The 19,949-nt window shown below is 43.1% G+C and overlaps 1 protein-coding gene across 2 annotated transcripts; it reads left to right on the top strand.

Moving 5' to 3' along the window:
• The first annotated feature begins 871 nt into the window (after positions 1-871).
• Positions 872-19,904, top strand: scyl1 (SCY1-like, kinase-like 1). 2 transcript variants are annotated; one of them, XM_029662517.2, is made up of 18 exons: positions 872-1,253; positions 2,605-2,745; positions 3,078-3,200; positions 3,767-3,987; positions 4,357-4,447; positions 4,606-4,761; positions 4,926-5,084; positions 10,632-10,739; positions 10,858-10,971; positions 11,148-11,303; positions 11,991-12,179; positions 13,524-13,599; positions 14,722-14,928; positions 15,130-15,275; positions 16,874-16,969; positions 17,299-17,601; positions 17,806-17,884; positions 18,027-19,904. In XM_029662517.2, exons 1-18 carry the CDS (start codon positions 1,146-1,148, stop codon positions 18,149-18,151), a joined length of 2,598 nt encoding a protein of 865 aa, XP_029518377.1. In that variant the 5' UTR covers positions 872-1,145; the 3' UTR covers positions 18,152-19,904. The 2 variants fall into 2 exon arrangements, with proteins under 2 accessions (XP_029518377.1, XP_029518376.1); XM_029662516.2 differs by having other exon boundaries at positions 873-1,253; positions 18,024-19,904.
• Positions 19,905-19,949: the final 45 nt, after the last annotated feature.

The raw sequence follows: 19,949 nt of genomic DNA, 5'->3' as shown, positions 1-19,949 counted from the left end.
CATTACAATGTCTTCAATATTGACTTAATTCCCTGGATTTATTTGGGTTATACATTACAATTTTACTTGACATGTTTTGATGTGCTTTTCATATTTGACAAATCCAATTTGTGGCCTGAAGTATATTTTCATTACGGAGTAGAATAAGCCTACATAACCAAGGAATGGGAGTGTATTTATTTATCATTTTTAATTAACCAGGTAGGTCAGTTGACCAAGTTCTGCCCCCTCGCCCCGACCTGGGCGCGAACCAGGGACGCTCGAAGCATCGTTATCCCATTGCGGCCCTTGCAGATAAGGGGAACCACTACTTCAAGGTCTCAGCAAGTGACGTCACAAATTGAAACTTCACTAGCGCGCACCACCGCTAACTAGCTAGCCATTTCACATCGGTTACACATACATATTGTAATTATTTTTTAGAATATTCTGTGTTGACGTCAAGCGCCTGTATTAAATAGGTTGCAGCGATGCTATGCTACTAGCCCATTTGATGAATATCCATCCGAGACAACTGATATAAAGTGTGTTTTCTCATAGTTGACGGAATGTCACGTGTCCTACATATTTTATTTTACCTTTTTTACTAGGCAAGTCAGTTAAGAACAATTTTTTTTATTTTCAATGACGGCTTAGGAACAGTGGGTTTAACTGCCTGTTCAGGGGCAGAACGACAGATTTGTACCTTGTCAGCTCGGGGATTTGAACTTGCAACCTATCATTACATTCGTAACAACTTAACCATTACGAAATGTATATTCGATCAAATAAACCTCACGTAGCAAATAAGCCATTCATGTTTTGAGGTTGACTAAATTCGACACTGACCTCCATACAAAAACCGTTGCCTGGTAGTCGAAACAACGCAACCTACTGGTTGGAGACATATTTCCAACCGAGTTGGACCTCATTGCTGTAAAACGACAGGGTCAATGTGGTCCCATGACCATGGAGACAAACATATTTTATTTGTTGGTATTAAAATATTAATTCTGGAAGAAAGAAGTCAACATTTGAGTCACCGCTCATTGTTTTTCCAAGGTGTGGAACGTAAGGATCTGATTTCTCTGGGGTGGCCAGCTTGCTAGCAGGCTGCGGTTCGCCATAGTTGTTGTTTACTTGATGTAGGCTGGAAGATATCAGAGATGTGGGCCTTTTTCGCTCGGGATCCAGTCAAAGACTTTAATTATGAAATTTTACCTGAAACTCAAGAAACGTCCGGAATATGGACACTACATCGGGGCAAACGAAAGGTAAATCAAATTGTGGGGGCAGAAATATATTTTAACAGAATAATTATGTCTTGTTAGCTAGGCAACGTAGCGGTTAGCTGATACAAGGCAAGGTCTCGCTAGCTAGTTATTTTTGGGATGAAATTGTATGTAATTTCCATACAAGATTATCACTATCATATATATATAACATTGTCAGGATATTTATCGCCTATAGAAACTAAAACAGCACTGTTAGCTAACGTTACTGCTAGGTTAGTATAGATACCTAACTAGTAGGTTTTGTTTATGAAGGGCCACGTCAATCTCCGCTAACTAACGTTGGCTAGCCAGTCACTGTTGTAACCTAACGAGCTAACAACGTCAGCTAGTTACAAGCGAAATGTATTTCGACCAACTAATTTCATGGAGTGGTGTAAAAAATAATTTCAAGTACTAGCGTTACTTAAGTCGTTTTTATATTTTTGACAACTTTAACGTTTACTTCTACATTCCTAAAGAAAATAATATACTTTTTATTCCATACATTTTCCCTGACACCCAAAAGTACTCGTTACATTTTGAATACTTTAGCAGGACAGGAAAATGGTCCATTTACGCACATATCAAGAGAACCTCCCTACTGCAACTGATCTGGCGGATTCATTAAACACGCTTCGTTTGTAAATTATGTCTGAGTGTAGCCCTGACTATCCAAAAATAAATACAAAAACAAGAAAATGGTGACGTCTGGTTTGCTTAATATAAAGAATTTGACATTATTTTTGCTTTTGATATTTAAGTATATTTTAGCAATTACATTTACTTTTGATACTTAAGTATATTTTAAAACCAAATACTTTTAGACATTTACTCAAGTAATATTTTACTGGATGTTTTTCACTTTTACTTGAGTCATTTTCTATTAAATTATCGTTACTTTTACTCAAGTATGACAATAGGGTACTCTCCACCACTGATATCATGACTAATAATGATGTTTGCACAGTGTCAGTCTTGTTTTGACTGGTAGCTAACTAACTAGATGCTAACATTATCTAGTTCGTTCGTCATCAAAGGTTGCATTGTTTCCTTTACTTATTGTTCAAAGCCATGGGAATGCAATGGTAGAACCTTTGATGGCAGACTTGCCTAGGTGTCGTTCTGTGTTTCACCTGAAATAGCTACTAGACTGAGACAAACCGTGTCTTGACATGACAACAACACTTATTGCAAGGTACAGAACCAAACAACACCTCTCCTGTGAGTGTGGTTGAGGCCTCTGGCCTCACCAAGGAGACTGTAACTTCATCTCCTAAACCACAATAACATCTCTCCTCATACCAATGATGAAACATGACATCATCACATTTTGACATCTCTCTCTCTTCAGACAGGTGGGGAGCCAGTATCAGTGTTTGTGTACGAGGTGTCAACCGGGACAGAGGAACAGACCCAGCTAGCAAAGGCAGCGTTCAAACGCATGAAGACCCTTCGACATCCCAACATCCTGGCCTACGTAGATGGATTGGAGGTGTGTGTCTGTCGATGTGTTTCACCCCAAATACATATAGTGTAACATCACAATATAGTTGATATTTAAAAGGCAAACAACACTCTTTTTTTCTGTCACTATTGTCACATTCTTTTGTATCTGTTTTTATTTTCATTGTTTTTCATGCAGACTGTGGTGAGTATCGACTGAATCAATTAGTTCCCCTGTCTACCAGTTCTATAGAGAAACAGTAGCTAGTGTGCTAGTCGTTGGTGTACTCACCATATAATAGAAAAATACTTACAAGACTGGAATGCACATTTTAACCAATCATGAATGCATTCATGTTGTCTCTTTCTGGTGCCTTGCAGACAGAGAAGAGCCTGTACCTGGTCACAGAGCAGGTCACCCCCCTGGCAGCCCACCTGAAGGCCCAGTCAGACCGGGGGGGCTCTGGGGATCTGGAGATGTCCTGGGGCCTTCATCAGATTGTGGTCAGTAGACTGGAGGAGAGATGAGTGCTCTGATTTCCTCATGTGTTTCTGTATGTTGAGTTCTGCTTGTCCTTTATCAAGCCTCTTCCACCTCTACTCCATTATCCTTCTCCCTTCCTCTGTCTCTCTCTTTCTCTCTATCAATCTCTTTTTCAATGGAAAGGTGACTCTCCATCTTCTCTGAGAAGGCCCTTTTCTATGTTAATCATGCAGTACTGAATGTTCTCTAAACACCATCCCGAAAGGCTTATAGGAAGTCACAACATCAGCTGCAACAGAATAACACAGTCTCACAGATACATTATCAGTGTGTCCCAGGCCCAGAATGGAGCCAAAATGTAACCATAACATTCAACACTGGCAGACAGTTGATACTGGCAGTTAAACAGGTCGAAGGTAGAAACATCAGTACTCCGTGACAACAGATGATTGTAGACTAACTTCCCCCAAGGGAATACTTCTGTCTACGTCTTCCCATACCTAAAATCATGTTTAATACATAGCAATCCATATCATCAGTAAATAAATTAAAATAATTGCTCACACACGCTATTCTCCCCCTGTAGAAAGCCCTTAGTTTCCTGGTGAATGACTGCCACCTCCTTCACAACAACCTGGGTATCTGGTCTGTGTTTGTGGACCGAGCCGGAGAATGGAAGCTTGGCGGTCTGGACCACATGACCCCAGAGAACGAGGACGGCTCCACATCACTACCCTCTGCTAAAGCTGTTCACTCTGACATGGACAAATACGACCCCCCTGAGTCACCAAACGGTGGAGAGAAATGGTGAGACTGACAGACAATCAGTTAAGAATGAGAGGGTGTAAAATACTGATTTCATTGCAAATTGTATTGCTGGTATCTCACATACAAAGGTTTTAGTTCAATGCTTGATGTATTCTGAAGATACTTAATATTTGTAGTATGAAGTATATCTCTTGGGCTCCCGAGTGGCACAGCGGTCTAAGGCACTGCATCTCAGTGCAAGAGGTGACACTACAGTCCTTGGTTCGAATCCAGGCTGAATCACATCCGGCCGTGATTGGGAGTCCCATAGGGCGGCTCACAATTGGCCCAGCGTTGTCTGGGTTTGGCCTGAGTAGGCCGTCATTGTAAATAAGAATTTGTTAATAAAAGAATATCTCTGTGTTCCAGGGCTGGGGATGTGTGGCGGCTGGGCTGTCTGATCTGGGAAGTGTTCAATGGTCCACTGCCCCGAACCTCCTCCCTACGCTCCCTCGGAAAGGTACCCTCCTCCCCCACCCTTTACCTTCTAACATTTTACCAGAGCATCACACATTTTAAGGAAATCCTAAAGTGATTCTAATATCATCCTGTCAAAATATCAAAGGTCATGAATGAATTGGAAGTGATTTAAATGTATTATGGTATGTTGTCCCTCAGATCCCTAAAGCATTGGTGCCACACTACTGTGAGTTGATAGGGGCCAACGCCAGGGCCCGGCCAAACCCAGCTCGCTTCCTCCAGAACTGCAGAGCTCCTGGAGGATTCCTTAGCAACAGCTTTGTGGAGAGCAACCTTTTCCTTGAGGAGATCCAGGTACAATTCCTAACCTCCATCTCTGCTATAGAAAAAGCTTGACACGATAGAGATGACACAGCTTTCATTGAAATGTGTTGGCTTTTCGATAAAATGTTTTATTCTGTGAAGTGTGAAATATCTATGTATCTTATGTCTATCTAACATATATCTATGTGATCCAGATCAAAGACCCAGCAGAGAAACATCAGTTTTTTCAGGACCTGAGTGAGAACCTGGACTCATTCCCAGAGGACTTCTGTAAGCACAAGGTGCTGCCACAGCTACTCACCGCCTTTGAGTTTGGCAATGCTGGTGCTGTCGTCCTCACACCTCTGTTTAAGGTATGTGTGCTGTGGAGGCAGCGAGGAGGGATTCAGAAGGAATCACCGGCCTGGCATTGAATTGCTCCTCTGTTTTATGCAGAAGTGGGAAAACTATGTAATATCTATGTAAAGCATAATCATTGGAAGTGGTTTGAGTTAAAGCCATTTCTTCAGGGGGAAAGCTTTTGGCAACTAATGATTTCCCACCCTTCCTCAATCAGTCAAATATATTCTACTAAGCCCTTTTTACAAATAAAATGTTATTGGTCGCATACACATATTTAGTAGATGTTATTGTGGGTGTAGCGAAATGCTTGTGTTCCAAGCTCCAACAGTGCAGTAATATCGAACAATTCACACATCTAAATTAGTAAAAGAATGGAACTAAGAAATATTAGAACGAGCAATGTCCGAGTCCGTGTGTGTATATAGATAGATAGATATAGTACCAGTCAAAAGTTTGGACACACCTACAAATTCAAGGATTTTTCTTTATTTTTACTATTTTCTACATTGTAGAATAATACTGAAGACATCAAAACTATGAAATAACACACATGGGATCATGTAGTGACCAAAAAAGGGTTAAACAAAATATACACTGCTCAAAAAAATAAAGGGAACACTTAAACAACACAATGTAACTCCAAGTCAATCACACTTCTGTGAAATCAAACTGTCCACTTAGGAAGCAACACTGATTGACAATAAATGTCACATGCTGTTGTGCAAATGGAATAGACAACAGGTGGAAATTATAGGCAATTAGCAAGACACCCCCAATAAAGGAGTGGTTCTGCAGGTGGTGACCACAGACCACTTCTCAATTCCTATGTTTCCTGGCTGATGTTTTGGTCACTTTTGAATGCTGGCGGTGCTTTCACTCTAGTGGTAGCATGAGACGGAGTCTACAACCCACACAAGTGGCTCAGGTAGTGCAGCTCATCCAGGATGGAACATCAATGCGAGCTGTGGCAAGAAGGTTTGCTGTGTCTGTCAGCGTAGTGTCCAGAGCATGGATGCGCTACCAGGAGACAGGCCAGTACATCAGGAGACGTGGAGGAGGCCGTAGGAGGGCAACAACCCAGCAGCAGGACCACTACCTCCGCCTTTGTGCAAGGAGGAGCAGGAGGAGCACTGCCAGAGCCCTGCAAAATGACCTCCAGCAGGCCACAAATGTGCATGTGTCTGCTCAAACGGTCAGAAACAGACTCCATGAGGGTGGTATGAGGGCCCGACGTCCACAGGTGGGGGTTGTGCTTACAGGACGTTTGGCATTTGCCAGAGAACACCAAGATTGGCAAATTCGCCACTGGCGCCCTGTGCTCTTCACAGATGAAAGCAGGTTCACACTGAGCACATGTGACAGACGTGACAGAGTCTGGAGACGCCGTGGAGAACGTTCTGCTGCCTGCAACATCCTCAGGCATGACCGGTTTGGCGGTGGGTCAGTCATGGTGTGGGGTGGCATTTCTTTTGGGGGCAGCACAGCCCTCCATGTGCTCGCCAGAGGTAGCCTGACTGCCATTAGGTACTGAGATGAGATCCTCAGACCCCTTGTGAGACCATATGCTGGTGCGGTTGGCCCTGGGTTCCTCCTAATGCAAGACAATGCTAGACCTCATGTGGCTAGAGTGTGTCAGCAGTTCCTGCAAGAGGAAGGCATTGATTCTATGGACTGGCCCGCCCGTTCCCCAGACCTGAATCCAATTGAGCACATGGGACATGATGTCTCTCTCCATCCACCAATGCCACGTTGCACCACAGACTGTCCAGGAGTTGGCGGATGCTTTAGTCCAGGTCTGGGAGGAGATCCCTCTTTAGACCATCCGCCACCTCATCAGGAGCATGCCCAGGCATTGTAGGGAGGCCATACAGGCACGTGGAGGCCACACACACTACTGAGCCTCATTTTGACTTGTTTTAAGGACATTACATCAAAGTTGGATCAGCCTGTAGTGTGGTTTTCCACTTTAATTTTGAGTGTGACTCCAAATCCAGACCTTCATGGGTTGATACATTTGATTTCCATTGATCATTTTTGTGTGATTTTTATTGTCAGCACATTCAACTATGTAAAGAAAAAAGTATTTAATAAGAATATTTCATTCAGATGTAGGATGTGTTATTTTAGTGTTCCCTTTATTTTTTTGAGCAGTGTATTTTAGATTCTTCAAAGTAGCCACCCTCTACCTTGATGACAGCTTTGCACACTCTTGGCATTCAAAAATATAAATGAAACATGCAACAATTTCCACGATTTTACTGAGTTACAGTTCATATAAGGAAGTCAGTCAATTGAAATGAATTCATTAGGCCCTAATCTATGGATTTCACATGACTGGGCAGGAGCACAGCCCTGGTTGGGCCTCGGAGGGCATAGGCCCACCCACTGGGGAGCCAGGCCCAGCCAATCAGAATTGGCTTTATTAAAGACAGAAATACTCCTCAGTTTCATCAGCTGTCCAGGTGGCTGGTCTCCGAAGATCCCACAGGTGAAGAAACGGAATGTGGAGGTCCTGGGCTGGTGTGGTTACACGTGGTTGTGAGGCCAGTTGGACATACTGTTAAATTCGCTAAAACGACAGAGTTGTCTTATGGAAGAGAAATTAACATTCAATCTCTGGCAACAGCTCTGGTGGACATACCTGCAGTCAGCATGCCAATTGCACACACCCTCAACTTGACATCTGTGGCATTGTTTTGTGTGACAAAACTGCACATTTTAGAGTGGCCTTTTATTGTCTCCAGCACAAGGTGTAACTTTGTAATGTTCATGCTGTTTATAATCAGCTTCGTGGAAATGCCACACCTGTTACGTAGAAGGATTTTCTTGGGATAAATGTTCTCTAACAGATGTAAACAAATTTGTGCACCAAATTTGAGAGAAATAAGCTTTTTGTGTGTATAGAAAGATTCTGGGGTCTCTTATTTCAGCTCATGAAACATGGGACCAACACTTTAAATGTTGCATTAATATTTTTGTTCACATGATGGGATGTATCGACATGATGGATAGAATATGTAGTATGTCTGAAGAAGACGTGTGTGTGTGTGTGTGTGTGTGTGTGTGTGTGTATACACACACAGTTGAAGTCGGAAGTTTACATATAAGTTAGCCAAATATATTTAAACTCAGTTTCACAATTCCTGACATTTAATCCAAGTAAAAATTCCCTGTTTTAGGTCAGTTAGGATCACCACTTTATTTTAAGAATGTGAAATGTCAGAATAATAGAAGAGAATGATTTATTTCAGATTTTATTTCTTTCATCACATTCCCAGTGGGTCCGAAGTTTACATACACTCAATTAGTATTTGGTAGCATTGCCTTTAAATTGTTTAACTTGGGTCAAACAATTTCCCACAATAAGTTGGGTGAATTTTGGCCCATTCCTCCTGACTGAGCTGGTGTAACTGAGGCCGGTTTGTAGGCCTCCTTGCTCGCACATGCTTTTTCAGTCCTGCCCAAAACTTTTCTATGGGATTGAGGTCAAGGGCTTTCTGATGGCCACTCTAATACCTTGACTTTGTTGTCCTTAAGTCATTTTGCCACAACTTTGGAAGTATGCTTGGGGTCATTGTCCATTTGGAAGACTAATTTGCGACCAAGCTTTAACTTCCTGACTGATGTCTTGAGATGTTGCTTCAATATATCCACATAATTTTCCATCCTCATGACGCCATCTATTTTGTGAAGTGCACCAGTCCCTCCTGCAGCAAAACACCCCCACAGCATGATGCTGCCACCCCCGTGCTTCACGGTTGGAATGGTGTTCTTCGGCTTGTAAAGCCTCCCCCCTTTTTCCTCCAAACATAACAATGGTCATTATGGCCAAACAGTTCTATTTTTATTTAATCAGACCAGAGGACATTTCTACAAAAAGTACGTTCTTTGTCCCCATGTGCAGTTGCAAACCGTAGTCTGGCTTTTTTATGGTGGTTTTGGAGCAGTGGCTTCTTCCTTGCTGAGCGGCCTTTCAGGTTATGTCTAAAGACTCGTTTTACTGTGGATATAGATACTTTTGTACCTGTTTCCTCCAGCATCTTCACCTGGTCCTCTGCTGTTGTTCTGGGATTGATTTTGCACTTTTCGCACCAAAGTACGGTCATCTCTAGGAGACCGAACGCATCTCCTTCCTGAGCGGTATGACGGCTGAGTTGTCCAATGGTGATTATACTTGAATTCTATTGTTTGTACAGATGAACGTGGTACCTTCAGGTGTTTGGAGGTACGTTTGAAGGTAGGCCTTGAAATACATCCACAGGTACACTTCCAATTGATGTCAATTAACCTATCAGAAGCTTCTAAAGCCATGACATCATTTTCTGTAATTTTTCAATCTGTTTAAAGGCACAGGCAACTTAGTGTATGTAAACTTCTGACCCACTGGAATTGTGATACAGGGAAATAATCTGTCTGTAAACAATTGTTGGAAAAATGACTTATGTCATGTACAAAGTAGATGTCCTAACTGACATGCCAAAGCTATAGTTTGTTAACAAGAAATCTGTGGAGTGGTTGAAAAACAAGTTTTAAAGACTCCAAACTAAGTGTATGTAAACTTCCGACTTCAACTGTATACATACATACACACACACTACCGTTGAAAAGTTTGAGGTCACTTCGAAATTTCCTTGTTTTTGAAAGAAAAGCACATTTTTTGTGCAATTTAAAATAACATCAAATTGATCAGAAATACAGTGTAGACATTAATGTTGTAATGACTATTGTAGCTGGAAATGATTGATTTTTAATGGAATATCTACCTACATGTGTACAGAGGCCCATTCTAAAGAAACCATCACTCCTGTGTTCCAATGGCATGTTGTGTTAGCTAATCCACGTTTAGCATTTTAAAAGGCTAATTGATCATTAGAAAACCCTTTTGCAATTATGTTAGCACAGCTGAAAACTGTTGTTCTGATTAAAGAAGCAACAAAACTGGCCTTCTTTAGACTAGTTGAGTATCTGGAGAATCAGCATTTGTGGGTTCGATTACTGGCTGAAAATGGCCAGAAACAAAGAACTTTCTTCCGAAACTCGTCAGTCTATTCGTGTTCTGAGAAATGAAGGCTATTCCATGCGGGAAATTGCCAAGAAACTGACGATATCGTACAAGGCTGTGTACTACTCCCTTCACAGGGAGTAGTACACAGCACAAACTGGCACTAACTAGAATAGAAAGAGGAGTTTGAAGCCCCGGTGCACAACTGAGCAAGAGGACAAGTACATTAGAGTGTCTAGTTTGAGAAACGGACGCCTCACAAGTCCTCAACTGGCAGCTTCATTAAATAGTACACGCAAAACACCAATCTCTGAAGAGGCGACTCCGGGATGCTGGCCTTCTAGGCAGAGTTGAAAGGGAAAAAAAGAAGCCATATGTCAGACTGGCCAATAAAAAGAAAAGATTAAGATGGGCAAAAGAACACAAACACTGGACAGAGGAAATCTGCCTAGAAGGCCTGCATCCCGGAATCGCCTCTTCACTGTTTGACTTTCAGACTGGTGTTTAGCAGAAGGTTCCTTCTTCCATCTCTCCCTGTTCTTTCTGTGTCTGTCAGGTGGGTAAGTTCCTGTCTGCGGAGGAGTACCAGCAGAAGATCATTCCTGTCATTGTAAAGATGTTCTCCTCTACAGACCGGGCCATGAGGATACGACTGCTTCAACAGGTACAGAGTACCACACGTCAGAGTACAGAGACAGCCATTACACCAGAATGAATGTTTGCTGCAGATCTCTTGTTTTATTCCTCTTTCCAACCCCGTCCTCATCTCTCTTTCCTTTTAGATGGAGCAGTTTATTCAGTATCTAAATGATGCAGCGGTGAACTCGCAGATCTTCCCTCATGTTGTTCACGGTTTCACAGACACAAACCCAGCCATCAGAGAACAGACTGTCAAGGTATAACTGGCTCACCCAGTCTGTTAGACTGTGATTAACATACTCACACGACCTGATGGCTTCACTCACTTCTTCATTCAAGTGGAACTGACAGGGTTCCTTCCCTGTGGTTAATGGTGTTCCCAACGCTCTGTTCTTGTTTTTTTTATGCCTCCGTCTTTCTTTTCGTCTCCCAGTCCATGCTGCTGCTGGCCCCCAAGCTGAATGAGAGTAATGTGAATCAGGAGCTGATGAGGCACTTTGCACGACTGCAGGCGAGAGACGAGCAGGGACCAATCCGCTGCAACACCACCGTGTGCCTGGGAAAGATCGCCCCCTACCTCAACGCTGGGGTAACTCACTTTCTCTCTTTACCCATCTCCCCTTTTCTCTCCCTCTGCCTGCCCATTTATTCTCTCCCTCCCTCTGCCTGACCATTTATTCTCTCCCTCTGCCTGCCCATTTCTTCTCTCCCTCCCTCCCTCTGCCTGCCCATTTCTTCTCTCCCTCCCTCCGCCTGACCATTTCTTCTCTCCCTCCCTCCGCCTGACCATTTCTTCTCTCCCTCCCTCCGCCTGACCATTTCTTCTCTCCCTCCCTCTGCCTGACCATTTCTTCTCTCCCTCCCTCTGCCTGACCATTTATTCTCTCCCTCCCTCTGCCTGCCCATTTATTCTCTCCCTCCCTCCGCCTGACCATTTATTCTCTCCCTCCCTCCGCCTGACCATTTATTCTCTCCCTCCCTCCGCCTGACCATTTATTCTCTCCTCCCTCCGCCTGACCATTTCTTCTCTCCCTCCCTCCGCCTGACCATTTCTTCTCTCCCTCCCTCCGCCTGACCATTTCTTCTCTCCCTCCCTCCGCCTGACTATTTATTCTCTCCCTCCCTCCGCCTGACCATTTCTTCTCTCCCTCCCTCCGCCTGACCATTTCTTCTCTCCCTCCCTCCGCCTGACCATTTCTTCTCTCCCTCCCTCTGCCTGACCATTTCTTCTCTCCCTCCCTCTGCCTGACCATTTATTCTCTCCCTCCCTCCACAGACGCGGCAGCGAGTGTTGATCTCTGCGTTCTCTCGGGCCACTAAGGACCCGTTTCCCGCTTCTCGGGCGGCCGGGGTTCTGGGCTTCGCAGCAACGCACAACTACTACAGTGTGACGGAGAGCGCAGCACGAGTACTGCCAACGCTCTGTACCCTCACTGTTGACCCTGACAAGAACGTTAGAGATCAGGTGAGAAGCACTACAAACACCTTACACCCCTCACACAGTGAACCATAGGACTGGGACATTTAACATTCTCTTTAGAAATATTTCACAAAAACACAGGCTAAAGCTGCTTCTCCAATAGAAATCCCAATCACACTTGTAGGCGATGTCATGGCAATGATGACTAGCTAAGCTCATACGTAGAAACGCATCATCAGCTCTAGCAGTTGTCTTGCACCGAGTTGCTCCTGTACAGGTCGTCAAATCAAAAGCACTCCTTTGGTATTGTTGTTTTTGACGAAAATGAAAACGTGTCACTCACGAAGTTAAAGTTGTGCCTTTTTAGATTTCGAGAAAAGGAACAAAATTGACTTCTCAAACCCCAAACCACGGCCTGATCTTGATCACAAGCGTTCCCGGAAGTCTCACAATGTTGCACCTCTGGATTTAGAAACTCTGTGATTTCACCCTGCAATATTCCATCTGCAATTGTGTGTGACAATCTTTTTTTCCCTACACTCATTGCAACATTCCATCTGTTATCGGGTTTCCATCCAACCTTTTTACACGAGTAAAGTATGTCGTATAAAAGAAAAGGTTACGACAGGCCTGATGGAAACTGCAAATTTGGCAATGAACTTTCCAAATGTCGACACAAAAATATATACTCGATATGGTGGGATGTTTTTGTCTAAGATGTAATTATGCTAGATGTCCGTGGATGCGCTTTTATGTGCAAATATTGATATAATAACCATCATATCGAAGTAAACTTGAAGTCATGCGATGACATGTTGTATGCTCCTCCCACTATGACTCGGGAAAGCATGAAGTTTATTAGGTTACAGATTAAATAAGTTCTGATGAACTTCACAGGGTGGTGAAAGTGCACGGTGATGAGCTTGATGCTTCTTTCTGATAAATATTGAGGGTTGTAATTCTGGTGACATGATCATCTATGCTTGGCTGCTGTTTGACAAATAAGAATAATCTCGTTCTGTAGTCGATAAGACTCATCATGTAGGCTATATACCCACACTGGATCTGCCAGCTGTTCGTTAGCGCACATGCCAATACCAGAGTGGGGACATTCACTATATAACGCAACATTTCTGGTGACAAAACCATCAGTAGAGTTGAAAATGCGATGGAAACCCATTTAACTTGTATTTTTTATTCGGTACATGGTCATTTTTATGTGCACTACATCATCACACACATACTTTTATCCACAACAAGTTAATTTGATGGAAACACATCTCTAGTGGGAAAATCTGCGTATTTTATTTATGCATATTTTAGAATATTTGCATGAAAATCTGTCACCAATTGGATGAAGAAAACAAAATTCTGTCCTTCCTCCCTCAGGCGTTCAAAGCCATCAAGAGTTTCCTGACAAAGCTGGAGACTGTTTCTGAAGATCCAACCAAGCTGGCTGAAATAGGTCTGTAAACAAGCACTGTTCTCACATTAAAGGGATACTGCAGGATTTTGGCAATGAAGTCCTTTATCTGCATATCTGCATATGCATTTTTTGTCTTTTTTTTTGTGTTCAGTATTTTATTTGAATTTTATTTCATCTGTATTTAGCCAGGTAGACCAGTTGAGAACAAGTTCTCATTTACAACTGTGACCTGGCCAAGATAAAGCAAAGCAGTGCGACACAAACAACAACACAGAGTTACACATGGAATAAACAAACATACAGTCAATAATGCAATAGGAGAAGTCTATATACAGTGTGTGTAAATGAGATAGGATAAGGGAAGTAAGGCAATAAATAGGCCATAGTGGCGAAATAATTACAATATAGCAATTAAACACTGGAGTGATAGATGTGCAGAAGATGAATGTGCAAGTAGAGACACTGGGGTGCAAAGGAGCAAAATAAATAACAGTATGAGGATGCGGTAGTTGGATGGGCTTTTTACAGATGGGCTATGTACAGGTACAGGTATATGTGAGCTGCTCTGACAGCTGGTTTTTAAAGCTAGTGAGGGAGATATGAGTCTACAGCTTCAGTGATTTTTGCAGTCGTTCCAGTCATTGGCAGCAGAGAACTGGAAGGAAAGGCGGCCGAAGGAGGAATTGGCTTTGGGGGTGACCAGTGAAATATACCTGCTGGAGCGAGTGCTATGAGTGGGTGCTGCTATGGTGACCAGTGAGCTAAGGCAAGGCAGGGCTTTACCTAGCAAAGACTTATAGATGACCTGGAGCCAGTGGGTTTGGTGACAAATATGAAGCTAGGGCCAGCCAACGAGAGCATACAGGTCGCAGTGGTGGGTGGTATATGGGGCTTTGGTGACAAAACGGATGGCACTGTGATGGGCTGCATCCAATTTGCTGAGTAGAGTGTTGGAGGCTACTTTGTAAATGACATCGCCGAAGTCAAGGATTGGTAGGATAGTCGGAATGGTAGGATAGTCAGTATGAAGGAAGTTAGATAGCATTCACTCATGAAACTAACTAGCGCTAGCTGTACCTGAAGACTTCCAGTCATTGCGCTATGCTCGTTAGGAATCTGAGTACAGCCTTTGAGTGTCTACTTATCTCCCATTCACCCTAGAAAAGGATGTGATGTCATCAGCCCAGCCGGCGGGGGCAGCAGCCAGTTGGGCAGGCTGGGCAGTGACGGGGGTGTCCTCTCTGACCTCCAAGCTCATCCGAACCGGCCCGGGGGCAGAGGTGGGCGGCCCGGCCAACAACACACCTGTTGCTGCTGGTACTGCCTCTCCTCGCACAGGGAACCCTGTGACAGATGGGGTACCCGTGGGTAAGGAACTGAGTAATGAACATGAAAACTCTTATTCACTCAGATCTTATATATGTTTCTGTTTAGGTCATTGTGTAGATTAGGGTGGCATCCCCCACAGAAACATAGGATGAACTGGCAAAGCTGTACCCATCAGTCCACAACTTACATTCACCTTTCACCTCACCGTTCTTTTCATCCCTCCATCTCTCCTTCCTCCAGGCTCTGAAGTTAAACCACCAATGGCCTCCATGACTCTACCCTTTGCTTCTGGCCTTGCTATCCAATCAGACTCCCCTAAGGTGACAGAGAAGGACGAGGAGCCAATTGGAGACCATTGGGATGACGAGGACTGGGGAAGTTTAGAGGTACAGTTGAAGTCAGAAGTTTACATACACTTGGGTTGGAGTCATTAAAACTCGTTTGTTAACTGTGCCTTTAAACAGCTTGGAAAATTCCAGAAAATGTCATGGCTTTAGAAGCTTCTGATAGGCTAATTGTACCTGTGGATATATTTCAAGGCCTACCGTCAAACGTAGTGCCTCTTTGCTTGACATTATGGGAAAATCAAAATAAATCAGCCAAGAATTCAGAAAAAAAATTGTAGACCTCCACAAGTCTGGTTCACCCTTGGAAGCAATTTCCAAATGCCTGAAGGTACCACATTCATCTATACAAACAATAGTACACAAGTATAAACACCATGGAACCATGCAGCCGTCATACCACTCAGGAAAGGAAGGAGACACGTTCTGTCTCCTAGAGATTAATGTACTTTGGTGCGAAAAGTGAGAATCAATCACAGAACAACAAAGAACCTTGTGAAAATGCTGGAGGAAACGGGTACAAAAGTATCTATATTCACAGTAAAACGAGTCCTATATCTACATAACCTGAAAGCTCGCTCAGTAAGGAAGAAGCCACTGCTCCAAAACCGTCATTAAAAAAAACAGACTATGGTTTGCAACTGCACATGGGGACAAAGATCATACTTTTTGGTGAAATGTCCTCTGATCTGATTAAATAAAAATAGAACTGTTTGGCCATAATGACCATCGTTTTGTTTGGAGGAAAAAGGGGAGGCTTGCAAGCCGAGGAACACCATCCCAACCCGTGAAGCACGGGGGTGGCAGCATCATGTTGTGGTGGTGCTTTGCTGCAGGAGGGTCTGGTGCACTTCACAAAATAGATAGCATCATGAGGATGGAAATTATCTAGATATATTGAAGTAACATCTCAAGATATCAGTCAGGAAGTTAAAGCTTGGTTGCAAACGGGTCTTCCAAATGGACAACGACCCCAAGCATACTTCCAAAGTTGTGGCAAAATGGCTTAAGGACAACAAAGTCAAGGTATTAGAGTGGCCATCACAAAGCCCTGACCTCAATCCCATGGAAAATTTGTGGGCAGAACTGAAAATACGTGTGTGAGCAAAGAGGCCTAGAAACCTGACTCAGTTACACCAGCTCTGTCAGGAGGAATGGGCCAAAATTCACCCAACATATTGTGGGAAGCTTGTGGAAGGCTACCTGAAACGTTTGACCCAAGTTAAACAATTTAAAGGCAATGCTACCAACTACTAATTGAGAGTATGTAAACGTCTGACCTGCTGGGAATGTGATGAAAGAAATCAAATCTGAAATAAATCATTAATTTTCTCTACTTTTATTCTGACATTTCACATTCTTACAATAAAGTGGTGATCCTAACTGACCTAAGACAGGGAATTTGTACTTGGATTAAATGTCAGGAATTGTGAAACTGAGTTTAAATATATTTAGATAAGGTTTATTTAAACTTCTAACTTCAACTGTAATTGACATGAATGGGATTTGGGTTGGGATTTGACAGCTGGGACCGAGGAACATCAACTGTCACTGGACATGGGAAACATGGAGATAGTGTTCTGTTTGATCAATTAAGTTATTAAAGTCTGTCTTTCTCTCACTCTCTCGCCCCCCCCCAGGACGCAGAGAAGGTACAGGCAGCTGACCCAGATGACTGGAACTCTTCTGATTGGTCAGGAATGTCATCAGTCAAAAAGAAGGCCAGTGTCAGAGGAGTACGTATCTGGTTTTATTTAGACCTAAGGGTTATTCAGGGAGGCAGAGTGTTTGAAAAAAAGTCAAAGATGATGGCACTGTAAAGTAACTACCACTCACACTTTTTGAGGAAAAATGTACTTACTGTGATGTGTGGTTGTCTCACCTAGCTATCTTCAGATGATTGTACAAACTGTATTCTCTCTGGCTGTGTCTGCTAAATGACAGGAATGTATTTACATATTCCTCTGCAAAGTGCTGAAAGTTCCAACCAACTGAACAGTGGTCCATGATCTAAAACCGTTATAGTGCTGAAACTTCATTCATTGCTGTCTCCGTCTCCGTCTAGGTGTCTCTAGCCTCCTCTGAGGCAGTAAAAAAGCAGAGCTCTGATTGGAGCAGCTCGGGTTGGGATGCCGACGACAGCTGGTCCAATGAGAAGGAGGCTGACATCCAGGGTCAGAGTTCACCGGGAGAGGATGGGTGGGGCAATGACTGGGAGGAGGGTAGGACTGCGCCAGCCACTAAGAGTGCTGCTTTGCCGGAGGGGGTTCGGTTAGCCAGCGAGTATGACTGGGACATTAAGGGAGACACACAGACTGACTTCCTCGCCAATGTGTCTCAGAGAGCAACGCCCACCCCCACTGCTATGGTGAGGAGAGGAGGGGGGGCTTTATAAATAAAATACTTTGACAGGAGTAGGCCTTTTGTTTTGAAGAACTGACAAGCAGGTGTGTCAAAATGGAAAAGTTTGGTGTTGATGCTAAGTGGGGAATGGATTTGATGTGGAAATGGAAGGACGGCACGTGTGTTTTAATGCATGTGCATTTTGCATGTGTTTTCTGGTTCATGCTAGGTTGGTGATGGCTGGAGTGCAGAGCCTGCTGGAGACTGGGGAGCCGAGGAGAGCTGGGAGTCTGTGGGCGGAAGTCCAGGTGAGTCTCAACCTGCTCTAACATCTCTACTCCATTATTTATCTCAATGATCTGAAACCAGGGAGTCATTTAACAAGATGCTATTCATGTTATAAGCCTCAAGACAGACGATAACAGATGTCTCTCTCTATTTCCTAAGCAGGCCTAAGCAAGACAGAGCTGGCCAAGAAGAAGCGTGAGGAGAGGAGGAAAGAACTGGAGGCCAAACGGGCAGAACGCAAGGCAGCTAAGGGTCCTCTCAAACTGGGCGCTCGGAAACTGGACTGACTGGGAAAAAAAGGAGGGCTGGCGGAAGACGGGAAGCAAAGCAGACCGTGTGCTGTGATAAATTTTCCCTGACTCCCACAGAGAGGACTGTATGGCAGGATCAACATTCCATAATCAAAAGAACAAGAGAAACTGTGAACTGGACGACGGTGCAAGCTGCTTATTGTTTGAGAAAGGGATAAGAGACAGGACTCATCCAGACTATTCTGGGGTTTAAACATTACATCACATATTTACGTTGTAAAGACGTGTATTTGTCTGAAAAGGACTGTGACAAAAAAAATCTGAACATGTTTTTATAAATAAATGATATCAATGTTGTAATTTCTGGTGCAATAATCCAGACATACTAGATTTATTCACCACAGTGGGTGTTGCAGCTGCACAGCACACCTAGAGGTCACACAAGGACATACTGTATATTTATACCTTCCGACTAGGCGGCGTCACCTCCTTGTATTTCTAAGATAAATAATCAGTCTCTGTTTCTGGACAGGAACTGAGTCTGTTCCTCCTCTTGGTGTTCTCGTGTCCCAGCCTGAATCCGGAACCTTCTTGCTCCTCTGTGCCTTAGTTATTGGGAGTACACATTCCTACAGTCGACTGCAGTCCACTAGATAATTACACTTCTCATACACAAAGAGCTGAAACTTAACACTACCTTCATTCTCTAAGAATATAAAAGAACTATATATTCATATTAAGAGTATATAATGATATTAAACTGTAACGATATTAGACAGTGCTCTAGAACATTTATTAGGATCCATCAGCCTTAACCCCAGACACATGGCTCCTATTCAACCCTCATGGAATCATTCTGGTACTCAGACTTTGTACTTTACCTGTCCCCAAACACAATGCACATCAATCATTCCAGCTGACCCATAACATGATAATTACTACTGTTAGGCTAATTATACAATTATAAACAGATTCCAGTCAAATTGTCTAAAAAAATGATATAAAGTGTGTGTATATGCTGAATGTTTATTTGACATATACACATAAATGGGTTATGAATGTTTTATATGAGCTGCAGAAATAAGACTGATAGTCTTCATGCATGGGTCTGTATTTGTGACTTACCTACCAAACGACATATGGTACTTCCCTGAAGGGTAATGCTGGGACACGTTCAGCAAGGCACAACGTTGTGGAACAGATAGAAATATGTTATGTAGAACAAACATGCCTCTTGCATAGAATAAGAAATCATGTCATGTCTATTCATGATATTTCTATCTTCAACTGAACGTGGACCTGGTCTCTGTTGATGAACTGTACTTCACTGTACGCAGATGAATAATATAGACCAGGCTACATCCCCTCTGAGCCAATCAATTATTATTATTAGTGATGGTGGGTTGACTGACTTGAAGCCAAACTATTGAACATGGACAGTGTTATCATGAAATTTTACCTGTAGATTCCTCCTATATATTTATGGAGTCACTGAGTTATTTAATATCAAATCATAAAGTGCAAAATAATTCTGTCCATCAACTATCTTGTTAGAGTTGGCTGGGTCAAGGGAAAGGGAAGGTTCTGTTTGTGCCTTTGTTTGATGGCAGCACTATTTACTGGTGTTCTGTGGTCAGATGAGCTGTGCTGTGATTTTTAAATATGTTGTGGATAGGGAGGGAGGGAAGTTCATATGGAAGAAGACAGTAAAATCAGATGCATTGTTTTATAAAGGTGGATTCTTGTGTACCATGTGAACAATTCCTAAATAAACCATGACAATAATATACAGTCTGTGTTTTATGTGAAAGCGTGTGCAGTGTTTTACAAAGAT

This window comes from Oncorhynchus nerka, linkage group LG6 (genome assembly GCF_034236695.1).
Source record: "Oncorhynchus nerka isolate Pitt River linkage group LG6, Oner_Uvic_2.0, whole genome shotgun sequence".
Classification (NCBI taxonomy): Eukaryota; Metazoa; Chordata; class Actinopteri; order Salmoniformes; family Salmonidae; genus Oncorhynchus; species Oncorhynchus nerka.
The sequence above is the reverse complement of the archived record's forward strand: the minus strand, read 5'-3'. Positions and strand labels throughout refer to the sequence as shown.